Genomic DNA, 18,791 nt, shown 5'->3' on the forward strand with positions numbered 1-18,791 from the left:
AGATAGATAGATAGATAGATAGATAGATAGATCGATCGATCGGCTATAGTTTGAAGAGGAAGGGAAAGGGATACAGAATAAGGGTTGAAAAGGAGACTGGGGACCAAGAATCTTGTTACCTATGTGATCTCAGGCAGTTCCTTAACATCTCCCACTCTGCTTGTCTGTAGCTTGGACACAATGCCTATGTAGAATGTTCTACATAAAGCACCTATAATAAGATAGTGGAATTATACAGTGTTAAGTCACATGGGATCTATGGCACTCACCGTGTTGTGGCAGCCAGCATGCTCCGGAGCCTGCAGTGGGGCTGAATGATCTTCCTACAGGTGGGAAACTAAAACTGGACCTGACAAGGCAGGTAGACCTCAAATGGAGAGGAGAGAACTGGCATACTAGGCAGGGCACTTTTTCAAAGATTTATTTATTTTTATTGGAAAGGCAGATTTAGAGGGAGTAAGAGAGACATAGAAATCTTTACCCACTGGCTCACTACCCACATGACCGCCAAGGCTTGGAGCTGGGCTGTGGAAGCCAAGATCTTTCTTCTCCAGATCTCCCACGTGGATGCAGGAGCCCAAACACTTGCGCCATCCTCTATTCCTTTCCCAGGCTGTTAGCAGGGAGCTAGATCTGAAGCTGAGCATCCAAGACTCACACCAGAATTGGGAGGCTTAAACGTGCTAGCCACGGCCCCAGCGCCTAAGGCGAGGCATTTTGAGGGTAGCATACAGGGAGGTGTCATGAACAGGGTACATCTCCCCCTCGTGGAATCAGAGATGGGCCAGGGGCCTGTGTACAGGTGCGCCTTGGGAAGGAGACCGCGATGACTGCTGGCGCCGCCCCCGGGGTCCTCAGGCGGCGAGGCTCACGGGAGGCGGGACAGGGGAGAGTTTCCGGGGCACGCTGGTAGCATGACGGAGCGTCCACCACACGGCGCCCCGGGCCGGGTCGTCGTCGTCGTCGTCGTCGTCGTCGTCGTCGTCGTCCTCCTCCTCCTCCTCCTCCTCCTCCGCCCTGGGATTCCTCTCAGAGCTCCTGGGTGAGAAGAAGGGCCTGCCCAGCCTGTCTCACAGGTCACAGCCTTCCCGCCGAAACCCCGGCTCCCCCGCACCACACCGCCCCTGCCGTGGACAGTCTATTTCTGAATTATGACTGGTGTGGGAAGATGTCGTCTGGCTCTCCCTCTGTGTTTATTTTCGGAAGAAGTATGAGCTGGGTTTGTTGGAGGGAGCCGGGGTGGGGGGAATTGGCCACATCCACCTTTCTGGGGAGCGGGCCTGGAAAATTGCTTATGCCTAAAAGGGTGTCTCCTTGGAATGTCTTGGTGTCAGGCCCGGTTCTTTTCTTTGTCTGGTGACTATTTTGGGAAAGTGCTTTTCTGTCGGCACTCCCTGTCCTCCCCCATCCCCTGAAACCTCCCGTGCCCGAGCCCCTCTGGCTTGAGTCCCTGGGTTTTCAAGCCTGGGGCCTTTGGTGAACGTCTTCACACAAGGGTAAAGCTAAACCAAAGGGGCCATTTTGTCAGTAAAAGCAGTCTGTATCCTAGTCCGCGGCCCCAGGCGTGGACAACCGGACTGCAGCGAGGTCACCGAACAGCGGTGGAAAGCCGAGCCTCGTCCTCTCGGCTTTTTACCCCAGAGGCCTGCTCGAGTTCTGGGTGCAGAGAGACGTGCTGGCCCCTAGAGGGCAGCCACGGCCCGCCCCAGGCCGCAGCCCTGGGGTTCACCGCAGCAGTAAGCCATCCCTTCTCCCATTTCATTGTTTGTCATCCCCGTGTTTGAAGGGCTTTGCTGAGTAAGCTTAGATTACAGAGAAGACACAAACAGGCTTTGCGACGCAAATGTGACCTGTGATCACTGTGTCTTGGGATGGGCCTGGCGTTTTAGGCCTTCCATTGATAAACTTGTAGCCGGAAAGGAAACTTCTGCCATACCTGCTCGGCCCAGCCTGATGAAGAAGGATGACTATCCTTGTAAGGCTGTGATAACATTATATTAGATCCATTGAGAAAATCAGGTTATAAACATTAGGTACTGTGGGTCAGAGCCCAGTGAAAGAATTAGGGGGTTCTTTTTTTTTAACTTATGGGTTTTTCCTGTTGTAGGATTACCAATAGACTTTCTCATTTCTAATATATACTTTTAAAATATTTTATCTTACGTATTCATGAATATCATGTTCCAAAAATACTTAATATCACAAGTGAGGTTAGTGCCATTGTAGTTTCTCCCATAGGGGCCACCAATATTAATCATTTGCTTTCTCTGTTTCTAGAACTACATCTAAAACTATTTATCCATTTTTAATAGTGGTTTGAGTGTGCACCTGTGGTTCACATAATTGCTTTATGCTGCATTTGTCAATTGTAGACATTAGCTCATGCAAATTCATATAAATACATATTATGCTTTTCAAAATATGCCAAATCTTTCCTACCTAAAATACGAAGGACAATTCCAAATTGGTCTTATTCTCTGTAAACAAATTTTTAAGACCTGTTACTATATAGTGTTTAGTATTTTAAATCACATATTTGACCATCTCTGAAATTGAATTCTGACTTTAAATCAACAATATCCTAATTTTATTAAATACAGTTTACTAAGCTCTTAATTTCAGTCTCTTCTCTTTTTTGATGCTTTCCTTAGGTTACTTATGTCTGCTTATATAATATTCCTCCACGGAAAGCTAGGGAGAGTTATTATTAGGCCTTTCTTGTAATTAGGGACATGCTTTTCTCATCATTACAGCTGGCAAGTGACAGAGACCAAGGCAAAGGTTATTATGAAAGCTGACTTGGGTTGACATTGTCAAGGAACGGATAAAGCTGCCTGTGATGCTAGGATTTCTGTGGGCTCCAGTTCCAGTCCCAGCTGCTCCACTTCCAAATCAATGATCATGGCCTAGGAAAGCAATAGAGGATGGCCCGAGTGCCTGAGCCCTACACGCCTACAAGGGAGACTTGGAAGAAGCTCCTGGCTGCTCTGCCTGACCCAGCCCTGGCTGTAATAACTGTCTGGGGGAGTGAACAAGCAAATGGAAGATATCTGTCTCTTTTTCTTTCTGTAATTCTGTCTTTAAGTAAATTGTTTTTTTTTTAAAGATTTATTTATTTTTATTGGAAAGCTGGATATACAGAGAGGAGAGACCGAGAGGAATATCTTCCGTCTGATGATTCACTCCCCAAGTGAGCCGCAATGGCCGGTGCTGCGCCAATCCGAAGCCGGGAACCAGGAACCTCCTCCGGGTCTCCCACGCGGGTGCAGGGTCCCAAAGCTTTGGGCCGTCCTCGACTGCTTTCCCAGGCCACAAGCAGGGAGCTGGATGGGGAATAGAGCTGCCGGGATTAGAACCAGCGCCCATATGGGATCCCGGGACGTTCAAGGCGAGAACCTTAGCCGCTAGGCCACGCCGCCAGGCCCTAAGTAAATTGTTTTTAAAAAGAGAAATCTGATTTAACATAGGAGTTTTATTCTCTGTTTCAAAAAATGTCCTGGGTTTTTGAGCCAATGCTATGGCATAGTCGGCTGATCCTCTGTGTGTAGTGCCAGAATCCCGTATGGGTGCCGCTTGATGTCCTAGTTGCCCAACTTCCCATCCACTTCCTTGCTTATGGCCTGGGAAAGCAGCATAGGAAGGCTTAAGTCTTCAGGCCTCTACAGCTACATGGGAGACTCTGGAGAAGCTCCTGGTTCCTGGCTTCAGATAGGATCAGCTTTGACCATTGCCACCATCTGGGGATGGAATAAGAGGATGGAAAACCTTCCCCTCTGTCTCTGTTTTTCTCCCTGTAAAATCTACATTTCAAATAATAATAATAATAATAATAATAATAATAATAAATTCTTTAAAAAAAATGGCTTGGGTGGTGAGAATAGTTGCTCAAAAGACAGCAATAATTATTATATTGTTAATCCTAACAGTAATGTTACTTTTTTCATCTACTTACATCAAATGAATGCCTCATAAAATTTCCTGATTTTTGTCTTCAAATTATTTATTGAAGACCAAAATATGTTGGAGAAATACTGGTCCATTGTGGATTTTAGTATGTTCTTGAATAAACTACCATCGGCATATTCTTGAGTCTTTTGTGAGCAAATTAAATGAATACCATGCCCTCTAGGAATTTATAGTCTAAAACAGAAGCACTAGTTGAACAACCTTGGAAAAGTCTGTTAAATAATCCAGTGTCATCAATCATTTTTATCCCCTAGAGGTGGAAAGCTAGACAGGGCTGTTTATACCCATGAACTTGCTGAGGTTCTAAAGTAAATAAACAAATGCATGCTTAGCGCTAGTCCATGAGGTATACCCAGAAATAGCACCCAGTCAGAGTATTCAATCCTGTGCTTAAAAAGTAAATAAATAAAACAGCAGTAGGGCAGGCATTGTGGCCCGGCTGACTAAGCTGCCACTTGGAAGTGCTGGAGTCCCAGCCACTCCATCCCCAATCACATTTCTGCACTTGTACCTGGAAAGCAATAGATGATGGCTCAGGTACCTGAGTCTTGCCATCTCTGTGAGAGACCTGGATGGAGTTCCTGGCTGCTGGCTTCTGCCTGGCCCAGTCTCGGTTGTTGTAGGCATTTAGGAAGTCAGCCAGAGGATCTGCGATCTGTGTGTGTGTGTGTGTGTGTGTGTGTGTGTGTGTGTGTGTATGTGTGTGTGTGTATGTGTGTGTGTGTGTGTGTGTGTCTGTGTGTGTGTGTCTGTGTGTGTGTGTGTATGTGTGTGTCTGCTTTTCAAATAAATAAATCTTTTTTCAAAAACAACTGTGATACTGTTTTTTGTGCATTTGATTTTGCTAAGCCAAAAAAGTTCCCTTCCCACCACCATTTTTTAAAGATGTATTTATTTTTCTTGGAAAAGCAGATTTACAGAGAGGAGAGACAGAGTAGAAGATCTCAGTGTTCTTGATTATCTAAAACATTTCGTATGAATAAGAATTTGAAGATTAATAAAATGTTATCCATTTCTTATCTCAAGGGTGTTTTTAGCATGTACATGTACATATGTGTGTCTTTTTTATTTTGAAACAACAGCAGTATACTGTACTTGCCATACTGTGTCTTGCTTTTTCCTTTCATGTTGTATCTTGGGAATTTTTCAAATTAAGTTTGTAAAGGGCTTTCTAGGCTGTCTTACAGGTATATTGTATTTCAGTGTACAGCTTTAAATATCTTTTTAAAATACTCTATTGGGCCCTAGTTGGTTTTGCTATCACGAATAATGCTCCAGTGAGCAGTTTCATGTAGAGATCATTTTATGTACACAATTTTATGTCATTGGAGATGCTGCTTATGAGGCAGGTGCTCTTGGAGTTTTGAAAGTAGGGCTGCGTGGATTTAATGGGCAGTTGTAGCACCAAGTTGTACTCCTGTTATCAGTATGTGAGAGTACCTGGTCGCCCACAGCTTTGCCAGCACCGTGTTATTGAATTTCTCTGACTTCCTCTTTAATCCTGTTCTTTGGTCTCACAGAGGTCAGCAGAACTGGCTCCAGTTAGATTACCGAGTGCTGGATCATGACTTACCCAAGAAACAAGGCCCCACCATTCTGTACTTCGCGGTGCGGTAAGTAGCTGTCGCTGCACCTGGCATCCTCCAACATACTTCTGTTTGCCTGTTGTGACTTTTCAATAGCGTTTTTGTGATCAGTGTAGAGAATAGTAAGAGACAAGACCTCTTACATCATTAACGTGTGCATACCAATTACCCTGACCTAACCACCACACAGTATATACATGGATTGGAAATGTCATAAGTATATATAGTTATGTTTCAATTATAATTCTTTGTAAGTATTAAAAATGAAAAAGCTGAAAATGTAGTATGTAAAAGAGCTTCTCTCTCAGCTTGGTCCGGGAACCGGGCAGCCACTGCAGCCGTGGAGACCTGGCTTTTGTACTAGAAGGATAGATTCACCTTCCTTTGCTTTATTCCTCAAGCCTCTTGGATCAATAGTTTACTATTAAACCTGTTTCTCACTCAACATCTTTTTCAGATTCTTATCATTTGAAATATGACAAGCATTAGCTATTACATTTCATTCAGGAATAATGTTTTTTAGAACCTTGGAAGTAATTGAAATTTTGTACAGTTTTATGCCTTAATTTGAATAAATGAGGAACAAAAATGCTCAGGAATTTTCTTAATGACACAGAGACCCGAATTCTGTTTGCATGCAGAGAAACCACTGAAAATAATAAAAGGAATCCTAACTGTTCTCTGAGCTTTTTATGAACTAGTCATTTAATCATGACCTGAAATGGAGACATTTAACTAGATTAGTGATTTCTCAGAGCCAGCTAGCTCTTCTTGGGAAGGGTAAAAATGACAATTTAAAGTATTGTAACACCCTTGTTCTCCTACCTGACTTAAGATACAAAATACCATGAATTGATCCAAAAATTCCTGTCTGATGTGCTGGCCTCTTCTCCATACTCTCCCAAACTTGATGAAAAACTTCATGCTGAAGTTTGTTTTCCCAGTCTAAAGCTAGATGGGATCAAATAAGCTAAGACAATAGATTTCTCAAAAATCTGACTTGTTTCTATGAAGGAAGAGTGCTCTGAGAAATGATTCTGTACTCTAAGATTATTTTAATTTTGCAGTGGTGATGCAAATGTAGTTTGTTTCATGTTCTAAAGGCAGAAGATTCATGTTTTTTCCTTTTGGAGAGTTTTTTTCCTGTTTTTAACTAAGATTGCCTGGCAAAATCACATTCAATTTTAAAACATCTTTTTAAAAAAAATGCTTTATTTAATTGAAAGGCACACAGAGAAAGACAAACAGATCTTCTATCCACTCGTTCACTCGCAATTACCTGCGACAGCATGACTGACACTGCTCAGTAAAATAAAGTGACAATTTCCATAATAGGTTTTTTTCTGTGCTTTATTTATTTATTTATTTAGGCTTAGAAATTTGGCTTCAAATTGTTTCTCTGACCAGTTGAAACCTGTTTCTTTCTTTTTTTTTTAAGATTTATTTATTTTATTACAAAGTCAGATATACAGAGAGGAGGAGAGACAGAGAGGAAGATCTTCCATCCGATGATTCACTCCCCAAGTGAGCCGCAATGGCTGGTGCTGTGCCGATCCGAAACCGGGAACCAGGAACCTCTTCCGGGTCTCCCATGTGGGTGCAGGGTCCCAAAGCATTGGGCCGTCCTCGACTGCTTTCCCGGGCCACAAGCAGGAAGCTGGATGGGAAGTGGAGCTGCCGGGATTAGAACCGGTGTCCATATGGGATCCGGGGACATTCAAGGCGAGGAGTTTAGCCACTAGGCCACGCCGCCGGGCCCGAAACCTGTTTCTAAAACCCAGGAACGAGGTTCATTTAGTGGTTTTCCCAGGAACATATCATCAGTTGGACACGTGCAGAGCAATCTAAGAGAACAGCACCAGAGTTTCCTAGAAGGAATGTAATGTGAACACTCTTACTCATGGAAATGGAAAAAAAAAAAAAAAACCCACCTCCAACAGGCATGAGAAAAAGCAGGCATCAGTACTAAAGCAGTGTTGGGGAACAGTAAATTGTCAGTCTTACATTGTGTAGGATCATTTCTTTCACCGAATTATCATAAACGTTACAAGGTATATGAAAGGACAGAATGAAAGGTGAAAATGATTCTCTACCAGCCTGCACCTGCAGGCCTCCATCTGCACAGAAGAAAATAAGATGTAGGATAAGTGTCTCTTTCTGTCACTCTGTATTTCAAATCAATAATTAATGAATATCTAAAAAATGAATAACCCTTTAAAAAAGAAAATAGGTTAAGTTGCCTGGCAACTTACTTTTTCTTTTAATGTAGAGAGCTCTCTTTGGTTACATAGAAAAAGAAAAATCTGTTTATTTGTGCGGAAGGTAGTTAATTTAGCTATCCACTCTCCTGTTAAGCATTGAAGCTGTTTCTGATTATGTTAAAGTGTAGGTCACAGATAAGATTCTTGCACTTGGGTCTTTGTACACATATGCACAGTGTTTCTGTAGCAGCACTATCAGTAAATGCATTATGTCTTCAGAGAGACAAATGAGTACCCATTGTTTAATAGATTTGTGTACTCATTCTTTATATGTTTACATATTCTTCTTCTATTTTAAAGGCATAGAGACAAATACAGATACAGAGAGGTCCTTCATCTGTTCATTCACTTTGATAGCCAGGGGTGGGCCAAGCCAGAACCGGGAGTTCAAAAACTGAATCTGGGTGGCAGGAGCCCAGCTACTTGAGCTATCACTACAACTTCCAGGGTACATATTAACAGGAAGCTGGGATTGGAAGCAGAGCCAGGACTCAGACCTAGGCACTTGGACATGATACTGCCATCCCAAGCACCATCTTAACCACCGAGCCAAATGCCATCCTCCAGGCACTGTTTTCTTTGGCAATGAATATCTGCCCTATTTTGGTTCTCAAAACACCAGGAAAGAAAACCCTGTCTTCCCACTTACACAGTCACCCTTAAGGCTGCTCTATCTTTTCCAGCAGCTTCCTGAGATTCCAGGGGGGCCTGCTCTTGTTCATGAGCTTCAGCACCTACTTAGTGGGTTATCTCAGGAGTACCCCATAATCACTTGGCATTGCTTTCCCTTAACTACTTGCATGTTTAAATCCCTTATCTAGTTGTTAATTATTCACTTAATTCTTCCTCCTAACAGGAGAGTGAGATCATAGTTGTTATTATTCCAATTAAGTAGTTATTATTTCTCCAATTCAATTAAAAAGATTATAAGGCAGAAGCATCCAACAGAAGACTACGTGAACTGGCCGAGGTCAGCAAGTGGAATGCAGCTCTCTAGAGACCTGATGCATGGGGCTGTCAGACTCACCACTGAGGCCAGTTGCCGCTCAGAGGATCTCTAGCTTCCAGCCTGGAGAAAGTAGAACTATTGAGCAGTTTGATTTGTCTAATTCCAGCAGGCACAACCAGCAACCCTCTAGATTGTGCATGTTGACTGAAGAATAGAACCAGTGATATTTCTGGATTCTGTGTTGGTATTTTGTCATACAGGAACCTCGGGAAATATAGGGGACCTCTTGTGAGATCAAAGTCACTGCCCATGCATGAGCATGTTATTACTGGAGCATGCCCTGGAACTTAGAGCCCAGGAGCCCCTCACTAGTGGCCACTGAGGGGTGAGGTCACTGAGTAGTTAATGCATGAGTAAGGTAGGGCAGTGGTAGCCATTATGAAGATGCATCGCTGTTATTTTTAATGCGAACAATTAGAGCGATCCACATGCCAGCAGTGAAGATAGAGTCGGTGAGTTATGGCATTTGAACAGTGAATAATGAATCACTTTGACAAAGGAGATTAGAGGAAAACATAAATTGCATTTCAGAGCTTCTCCAGAGGGAGAGGTTGGACATATCTGAATCATCTTGGGAAAGTTTGCGAACTACACAGTTACTCCTCTCCAACCCCAAATCCCTCAACTCATCCACATTCCTGGAGTTCTGACACAAGAGGAACATTGCCATAACCCTCTCTCCACCCCTCCATTTAAATATCACTGCATTAGTAAGTGGCTATTATCAGGGATGTTGTATATATTTTCTCTTATGCATCTTAGGAGATAAGATACATTGTATCTGGGAGGAAAAAAGTAGCATACATCCAGTAACACTATGGAAAGAAGTTGGCATGATTACATTAAGGTTTAAGTTGATATGGTTTATAAATACATATAGGTCTTTAAATACTAATAAAATGTGTGGAAAGAGATACATGAAGTTATGAAAAATTAATTCCTCCCTTCCTACCTTTCTTATTTATTGGACTCCTGTGTTATACAGTGTTCCAGTTCTGAGGATACAGTGAACAAGGCAAAAGTCAGTGCCATCTTAATCAGCCAGCAAACAAATCAGTGGATTCATTACATGTATTCATTCATCACATAGTAACCAGGTTCCCTCTGTGTACCTAGCACTGCGTGAAGAACTGGAGATGCAGCACAAGTAAAAGAAAGTAACAAAATCTTTCTCTCTAGAGGAAGGAGACCAGTCTTGAACCAATAGGTGTCTTACATGAGGGACTCAGGAGAGCCTACCTTAGGGAAGGGGCAGAGGGAATATTAGTGAAGCCAGACTGTCATCTAAACTGAGAGGTCAAGGAATGCCCCAAGGAAGGCAGTACTGGGAGCCAGCTTTTGGCCTAGCAATTAAAAGCACCAATCTCCCACATTGGAGTAGCTGAGTGTAATTCCCAGCACAGCTTCTTGACTCGGGCTTCCCACCATTGTATATCCTGGTATGCAACAAGTGATGGCTAAAGGGATTTGGTTCCTGCCACCCACATGGGATACCTGGATTGAGTTCCTGGCTTCTGCCGTCAGCTTGGCTCAACCCTGGCCATTGCAGGCATTTGCTGAGCGAAACAGGGAATGGAAATTTCTCTTCCTCTCATTTTCTTTTTCTGTCTCTCAAATACATACATACCACAAAAGAAAATGGCAAGGAACGCATATGAATGAATGAAGCAGGGTGTTCCGTAGAGCTCTGGGGAGGTTCATTCCAGGCCAGAACAGCAGGTACACAGCTGTGTGGCAGAAGAATGCCTGGCAGAGACTAGCAGCTGCCAGGAAGTTGTGTGCCTGGAAAGAACCCATGAAAGGGAGAGAAGTAGGAGGTGACATGAGTTAGGCTGTACTTATTAGAGTCCCTGGATTTCCAGCTTGAGACCATTCTGTTTTCATTTTAAACACACACTGAGGCTGCAGTGTCCAGAGCAGCCAGGGATAGGGCAGAGGACACTGTGAGCCAACAGGGAAGCTGTGGCAGTGGTCCAGGCAGTCTCCCTGTTGTCACAGTCTTTGGAGAGGCAGGATTGACCTCTAGAAATTTAGTTGTGAAAATTCAGGAGAAAGAGCAGGAGACCCAAAATTATTTTGTTTACCCCAGATTAAACCAACATAAGAAAATGCTTAACTCTAGGCTTTCTGAAAAAGAAAAATGGCATGACATTTTTTCCTTCAAATGTTGCGCTAATGAAATGTGGCATAAATATGTGGTGGCAGGCACTATGCTAAATACTTGACATATACCCCAATTGCCTTATTTCCTCCCAGCCACACACCAAGGTCCCACAGATTTGACAGCTTCCTAAGTCCCTGACTCATACACCCCGTGATAGAGAAAACAACTCTGACACACAGGTGGCTTCTGTATCACGAAAAGAACATATTGTGCACAGAAACACCTGGTTTTCCCTCCAGGACTTCAAGATGAAACATTTGTCTTTTCTCCAATTAAAAAAAAAAAAAAATCTCAAAGATTTGTGCTAAGTAGGTATGCGACCCCACGTCTATCAACACACCATAAGTTACTTATGTTCTTTAATTTATTTAGCCAGTGCTCTGTTTCCCTGTGATTCCGTACTCCCCCCAGTTTTGGGGGGATGCCTCTGAGCTGGGGGCTGTTATCTCCCTGCCATAAATTACCTGCTTTAAACCCTCAGGCCTTCCCGGTAATGCAGCCCAGATGTGAGCACGGGAAACTCTGGACCATAAGGAGGTGTGCAGTTCTTGCCAGAGGAGCTCAGGGGACTCTTCGCAAGTTCACAGGGAAGGTCCCTGCTTACCCTAGGAGGACAGGCGGAGATGCCTGGGGCTGGTACCACCTGGCTCCCTCCCAAGCTAAGGTCCTGGCGCCCCCATATCCCCTTCACTCTTGAACACTGCTTGCACTTTTTTTTTCTGCCTTTTGCTTTTGTTCTCTCCCCTCTTTTCCTCCTCCCCTTTCCCAGTTGCTTTTGCTACATCCCAGGCCTGCAAGGGAAGCACTCCCGCGGTGGCCCTGAGCAATGTCTGTGATACTTAGGGCTGGATACCACACTAGTGCAAAATCCTAGGAGGAAATGGGGAGGAGATGGTTCCTGCTTTGTCACGGTGGCGATGAACATGGAGCCTCTGAAACCACTGGGGGCCTTCTTCACATCCCCAAGTCTGGTTGCAGGACTGGAGCCATAGCAAGAGTTTAAGCCAAGGGGGCATCACGAATACCTAGTGGATCTTCATCATTCTATCAGATTCTTTTAAAGGTATATTCATTTATTCCTTTGAAACACAGAGAGAAAGAGAATCTGCCACCCACTGTTTCAGTTTCCACATGACTGCAGCAGCCAAGGCTGGACCAGGCTGAAGCCAGGTGCCAGGCGCCAGTCACTCCATCCTGATCTCACAGTTGTCAGAGGCCCAAGTCCTTGGGCGTTCTTCCACTGCATTTCCAGATGCATTAGGAAGACTGGTACTAGATAGAGCAGCCATGGCTTGAACTGCGCTCAGATGGGATACTGTTGTCACGAGGAGCAGCTTAAGCTGCCATGCCACAATGCAGATTTTTTTTAAAAAAGATATTTTTATTTATGTGAAAGTCAGAGTTAGAGGGAGAGAGGCTCACTCCGAATGGCCACAATGCTGGGGCTGAGCCACGCTGGAGCCAGGGGCTTCATCTGGATTTCCCATGTGGGCAGCAGAAACCCAAGCACTTGAGCCATCTTTCACTGCTCTCTCAGGCTGTTATCAGGGAGCTGCATTAGAAATGAAGCATCTAGGGCCTGAACCTGACACCCAGGTATGTGGCTTTACCCACTATGTCACAATGCCCCTAGATTTTTTTTCCTAAGTAAATTGAATATACACAACATTTAAAGACTGGTGAAGAGGGGCCAATGCCATGACATAGCATGTTAAGCCACCACCTGCAGTGCTGACATCCCATATGGGCTCTGGTTCAAGGCCTGGCTGTTCCACTTCTGATCCAGCTTGCTGCTAATTGGTCTGGGAAAGCAGTGGGGGTAACCGAAACACTTTGGCCCCTACACCCACATGGGAGACCCGGAAAACACTCCTGGTTCCTGACTTCAGCTATTGCAGCCATTTGGGGAATGAACCAGCAAATGAAATCTCTCTCCCTAACCCCTACCCTGCCCCATAACTCTGCATTCCAAATAAGTAAAATAAACCTTTAAAATAAAGAAGGAACAAGTAGTGGCAGCCAGTTCGGTAGTTCAACAGACAATCCTCCACCTGCAAGCACCAGCGTCTCATATGGGTGCCAGTATGTGTCCCAACTGCTCCACTAATAATCCAGCTGCCTGCTTATAAACCTGGGAAAGCGACAGTGGAGGACGGCTTAAGTACTTGGGCCTATGCACCCATGTGGGAGACCTGGAAGAGCTTCTGGCTCTTGGCTTCGAATCAGCTCAGCTCTGGCTGTTGCAACCATTTGGGAAGTGACTCTGTACATGGAAGATCTTTCTCTCCATCTCTCCTTTTCTCTGTGAATATGCCTTTCCAATGAAAATTAAGAAAATAACTCTTTAAAAAAAAGACTGATGAAGAAACAAGTTTGCTGAAATGAGTAGAGGCTCCCAATGTATTCTCAGTGAAAGAAATACATTCTTTAACAGTGTGTGCAGTGTGATAGCACTTTTTGTAAAATATTTGTACAGATAGGAAAAAAAGTTTAAAATATTTAGTTGTTAATTTCTAGATAGCATGTTGTAAGAAAAGTTGGCTTTCTTTTCCTCTGGTTCTTTTTCTGTTTTTCTCCTACCAAGAACATACCACTTGAGTAAATCTTTTTTAATGCCAGAATGAGTAGTGATAACAGGAAGAGAAGATAAAATACTTGTAACTGTATAATCATGAGTTATCTTAAAGCCCTCAGAGAGTAGGTGATTTACAATAAGGAGAAGATTCAAAAGTTCATCTTTCCACCGAGGGGTGTGATTTAAAAGCCAGGAGAAATAACTGATTCCTCCTACTCAGGCTCAGCACAGACTGCTGGATGAGAGGTGTTCTAGGGCATTTCAGAAGTTGGTAGAAGATGAAATTAAAGGGTACATTTATGTTGGTGCAAAAAATTTTTTTTGAAATCTTAATATGCATTCCTATGAAATGTTTGAAGACCCTTGGTGTGAGGTTAGCCAGAGCTCTGCACTCCTACCTCCCTCCCTCAACAACAACCCAGACCTAGGGGATGCAGCTGTTGGTTGCCTTAAGAATGGCCCACCCTATGCAGTTGCGTGGTGGTTTTGTCTCTGGGGATCCACTACCCTCATTTATATGTAAGTTCAAGAAAGGCACAAAATCCTTTGAAATTCATGCTCAGTTCTCATGGTGGTTTGTTTCTCAATGAACTCCCTGATCAAATAGCAGAAATTATTGTTGGCTCACTCTTCCCAACATCTCATCTTTTGGGGTGTGTGTGTGTGTTGTAAAGAGAGGGAGAGAGCCATGGGGAGGGAATCCTCAGGTTGAAAACAAGCAGCAAGAATTAAGGGTTGGTGTTGTGGCACAGCATGTGAAGCTGCCGCTTGTGACTCCAGTATCCAGTATCAGAGAGCCACTTGGAGTTCCTGCTGCTCCACTTAGGATCAGCTTCCTGCCAGTGCTTCTGGGAAAGCAGTGAAAAATGGTCCACAGACATGGGCCTCTGCCACCCATGGAAGAAAGAGACTGAGATGCACAGTTAGGCTCCTGGATTAGACCTTACCCAGTCTGGCTATGGTGGCCATCTGACAGATGAATCAGCAAATGGAAGATCTTGATCTCTCTCTCTCACTCTCCCTCTCAAATAAATAGATTAACTAACGTGTTTTTCAAAAGGCCAGATTTGGCAGTATGAAGGATGGGAAAAGTCATAGAGCTGAGATGAGGGACCCCGTGTGTATTTTGAACCTGTAATTCTTGGTTGCAGGGAACTGTGCTGTGCTGAAGGATGTTTCAGCAGCAGCAGCCCTGGCTTACACCCACTGATGCCAGCAACTCCCCTTCCACCTGAGAGAGATCAGATACCATCTTCAGCACTGACAGAGGCGCTCCCCTCCCCCAGCAACCACTTCACCCATGACAGCGGTGCTTTGGCATTGTTCTTGGGTTCAAATCCCTGCTCTTGCACTTCATGGCTGTGTGGCTCCTGACAGCGTCTCAAGAGGGGAGCAGTGACTGAAATACACTCTAGGGCTTCTTGGCGTGAACACTCTGGAGATGTTGATTTATGTTGTAAAAGTCAGACACTGCCTCACCCGCCTGTTCAGAGGGTGAACCGGCCTATTGTGAGATATACGGCCTTTAAGTGTGGAAGGTTGGGGCCATCTGGCTTGCCTAGGACTGTTCACCTTTGCCCTCACCACTTACCTTCCTTACTCACCATGCAGCTGCTACCTCCCTGTCTGACTCACCTTCCTTAACTACCCTCCCCACTCCCGCTCAAAGCATCTGCCCCTGCTTTCCTCCTGAACAGCAGCAGCAGGCTGTTTTGAAGTCAAGAGGCAAGACCTTAGCATTACATGACACTGGCATTGCAGGTTGCCTGAGGAAGAGAAGACTCCCTTCCCTCCCTACCTGTCAGATGAGACCCTCTCTGACCTAGGCCTCCAGGCCTTCCAGAGTGGAGTCACCTTGTAGGAGAGGAACAGGAGGGCAGGTTCCTGCAGGCTCCTGAGGGGCCCTCTCTGGCTCTCTAAGCCACATCTGGAAACTCAGAAACAAAGAAGAGCATTCTTGGCAAGGCAGTGCAGAGTAGAAACAAACGGTGCTTGCCTCGAGAGTTCTCCAAGGCAACTCCCCTCTCAGAAGGGAAAGGAAACATGTTGGACTCCCATGGCGCTGTGTAATCGCTTAGAGAAAGTGATGTGTTGGAGAAAGTGAGCCACATTTAAATTACACTTCAGCCTTCAGTGCGTGTTATAAAGTGAGTCTATGACTACAGCGCAGGGTCGTTACGAGCAATAAACAGAGCTATCCCTGCTCCGAAATGTGGATTAGGAGCTGATAGAAATCTGTCTAGGCATGTGGCTGCACTGAGATTATCCTAGAATGAGGCCTTTTGATTTAGCCCTCACTGGATGTTATTCACAAACTCAGCATTGTTCTGAACGCAAAATAATTGAGCAACTCTTGATGGATTCACCATCTTTAAAGGTATCTCAAACGTAGCAAATGTCCTGGGAACAAAGAGGCTCAGTTAAGGAGGATAACTTGTGACTGGCCAGAAGACCATTTGTTTCACAGTATCTTCCCATTCTGTTTTAAACAGTTTGGTAACATTAGACACTTTAGTAACCTTTGCTTCCTAGAGAAAGACCTTGGGAAAGATATTTTGTTAATTTCTGTTGGAGGTTTATATACTTAAAGATTTCGGTTTTTATTTATTTTTATTTGACGTGTGGAAAGACAGAGATAGAGATTTTTTCTTCCCCTCTGCCTTTTCACTCCCCAAATATCTGTAAAAGCCAGGGCTGGACCAGGCCAACGCCAAGAGCCCAAAACTCAGTCTGGGTCTCATGTGGATGGCAGCAACTCAGCCATCACCTACAGCCATCCAGGTAAGAGACTCAGTTTTACATTAAGAGAAAACTCGAAGTAGAAGTGAGTGTAGAACTGATAGTTGAACTCAGGCGTTCTGATATGGGATGCAGGCATCCCCAATGCCATCATGACCACTGGACCAAACTCCTGCCCAGCGGTTTCAACTGTATATCCCACTAAATCAGTGCCTTTTATCATATAGTCCACTCAGCAGAGCTGTGATGACAATATTCTACGAGTCACACTGAGGGTCCCGGCACGATGGCTCAATTGGTTAATTCTCCACCTGCAAGCACTGGCATCCCACATGGGTACCAGTTCATGTCCCTGATGCTCCACCTCCCATCCAGCTGCATGCTTATGACCTGGTAAAGCAGAGGAGGAATACCCAAGTCCTTGGGACCCTGTACTACCATGAGACACCCAGAAGAAGCTCCTGGCACATGACTTTTGTTAGGCTCATTTCCAGTCATTGTGATCATTTGGGGAGTGAACCAGCACATGGAAGATCTTTCTTATTTCTTTTTTTTTTTTTTTTAAGATCATTTACTTTTATTGGAAGGGCAGATGTACAGAGAGGAGGAGAGACAGAGAAGATCTTCCATCCGATGAGTCACTCCCCAAGTGACTGCCACGGCCGGTGCTACGCCGATCCGAAGCCAGGAGCCAGAAACTTCTTTCTGGGTTTCCTACACGGGTGCAGGGTCCCAGTGCTCTGGGCTGTCCTCAACTGCTTTCCCAGGCCACAAGCAGGGAGGTGGATGGGAAGTGGAGCTGCCAGGATTAGAACCAATGCCCATATGGGATCCTGGCGCATTCAAGGCGAGGACTTTAGCCGCTACGCTATCACACCCGGTCCAGAAGATCTTTCTGTCACTCCTTCTCTGTAAATCGGCCTTTCCAAAAAATCTTAAAAAAATAATAAAATAAAAAATCACCATCATTCACAGGTTGCAGAACTGTGTTCCAAACACTGTGATAAGTATGTTTGAAGCATCTCACATGTTTCTAGTGTGTGGGGCAAGAGAGGTGAAAGTCACTGAGAGCCAAGAAGCTGGCCCAGGGCCCCAACAGCAATCACTGTTGGAGCTGGCATTTGAACACCTGCCCTTGCTTGTTGACTACGATGAGTGAATGCCCCAGGGGACTGCTCAGAGAACAGCTCATCCAAGCAACTTGCGTGTTGTTTTTGTTTTTTGTTTTGTTTGGTGACACCCACGTGCTGTCACCAGGTTGCTGGGTCTGTCTGTCCTCCCAGCCATCTTTGTCATGTCATGGTTTCATAGAAAAGAGGTGAGGAGTGATAATAGGAAAAACATATGAGGTAGAGACAAAACCTCCCCCCAAGCAACTCCTCTTCTCAAGAAATTATACCTGTCCAGTTGTAAAAGATTTGGCTCCAAAGCAGATACCCATTCCAAATGGCTGGGTTTGTTCTAAAGCTGAGAATCTAACCATGACCTTCAGTTTAACAAAGTCCTAGTGAAATATTCACCATAAGCATTCAGAAAGGAAACAGTAGCCTTTTGTTAAAAAGCACTGAAACAAAGCATCTTTATTTCACCAGTCTGGGATAGTCCCTCAGTCATCCAGCAACCCTTAAACAGCACCTTCAGTTCATAGTGCGTGTTGATAGGTGTGCCTGGGGAGCTCCTGCCCCCAAGGATCATTGGAGCTTTATATACGCTCGATAAATATGAAGTCACAGCCATGACCCCTTCAGGGACAACTGATTCAAAGAACAGGTAATCGGATGCCCAGGTAGGAGGAGGCCCCAGTGTAGGTCGCAATAAAAGGAGAGGGAAAGAAGATAGAGACCCATTTGTTGGAACTAGGATATACTCAGGGGGACTTTAGGGATAAGATGAACTCAGTTTCTAGTACAAATGTATCTGCCCTGAGTTGGAGGAGCCACAGACTGATTTGGCACTGAGCCACTTCCCAGCACTGTGCATGTGAACCCTTCAGGTCTTAAAGACTGAACTGGTACAGTGGTGAGCCTGGAGTGCCCTTCCTAACCTCCCTGCCTGGTGAACTCATACATTCTTTAAGACCCAGCTCAGTTGTCCCCTCTCCTGTGGCACTGAACCCTATGGATTTCAGCTTGGCAGCATTCTCCTTCTTGTTTCATAAACTGAATTAACCGCATCCCTCTTGGTGGCTCTGATAGCACAGAGTACGGGTTGTATTTAATTGTGAGTATTGTTGCAGGAAGGTATTCTGTCTACTCATTTGGAATATAAACTTAGCTATCTAAGAGACCTCAGCTCGAGTCCTGGCTGAGTCATTTCTTAGCTACGCAGCCTGGAGAAGATGACTTAATATCTCAGCTTTCACATTGGTAAAATGGGTTCATAATTTGCTGTCTACTAAATCTGCTTAGACAGAAGTGAAAAGAAATGCTACCTGTAGGGCACTTTGTATTGTCCCTAGCACATAGGAACCCCTCTGTTATTTTGGGATCTT

At 44.6% G+C, this 18,791-nt stretch overlaps 1 protein-coding gene across 2 annotated transcripts in view; it reads left to right on the forward strand.

Moving 5' to 3' along the window:
- FRMD4B (FERM domain containing 4B) overlaps window positions 1-18,791 on the forward strand; it is a 196,963-nt gene that overhangs the window by 63,676 nt on the left and 114,496 nt on the right. For both annotated transcript variants that reach the window (XR_009247327.1, XM_058678496.1), the window contains exon 4: window positions 5,487-5,579. Coding sequence is in view for 1 of the 2 variants with exons in the window: in XM_058678496.1 (XP_058534479.1) it covers window positions 5,487-5,579 (93 nt within the window). In the remaining variant the exon portion in view is untranslated. The remainder of the gene's footprint in view (window positions 1-5,486; window positions 5,580-18,791) is intronic.

Source organism: Ochotona princeps, chromosome 21 (assembly GCF_030435755.1).
Source record: "Ochotona princeps isolate mOchPri1 chromosome 21, mOchPri1.hap1, whole genome shotgun sequence".
Taxonomy (NCBI): Eukaryota; Metazoa; Chordata; class Mammalia; order Lagomorpha; family Ochotonidae; genus Ochotona; species Ochotona princeps.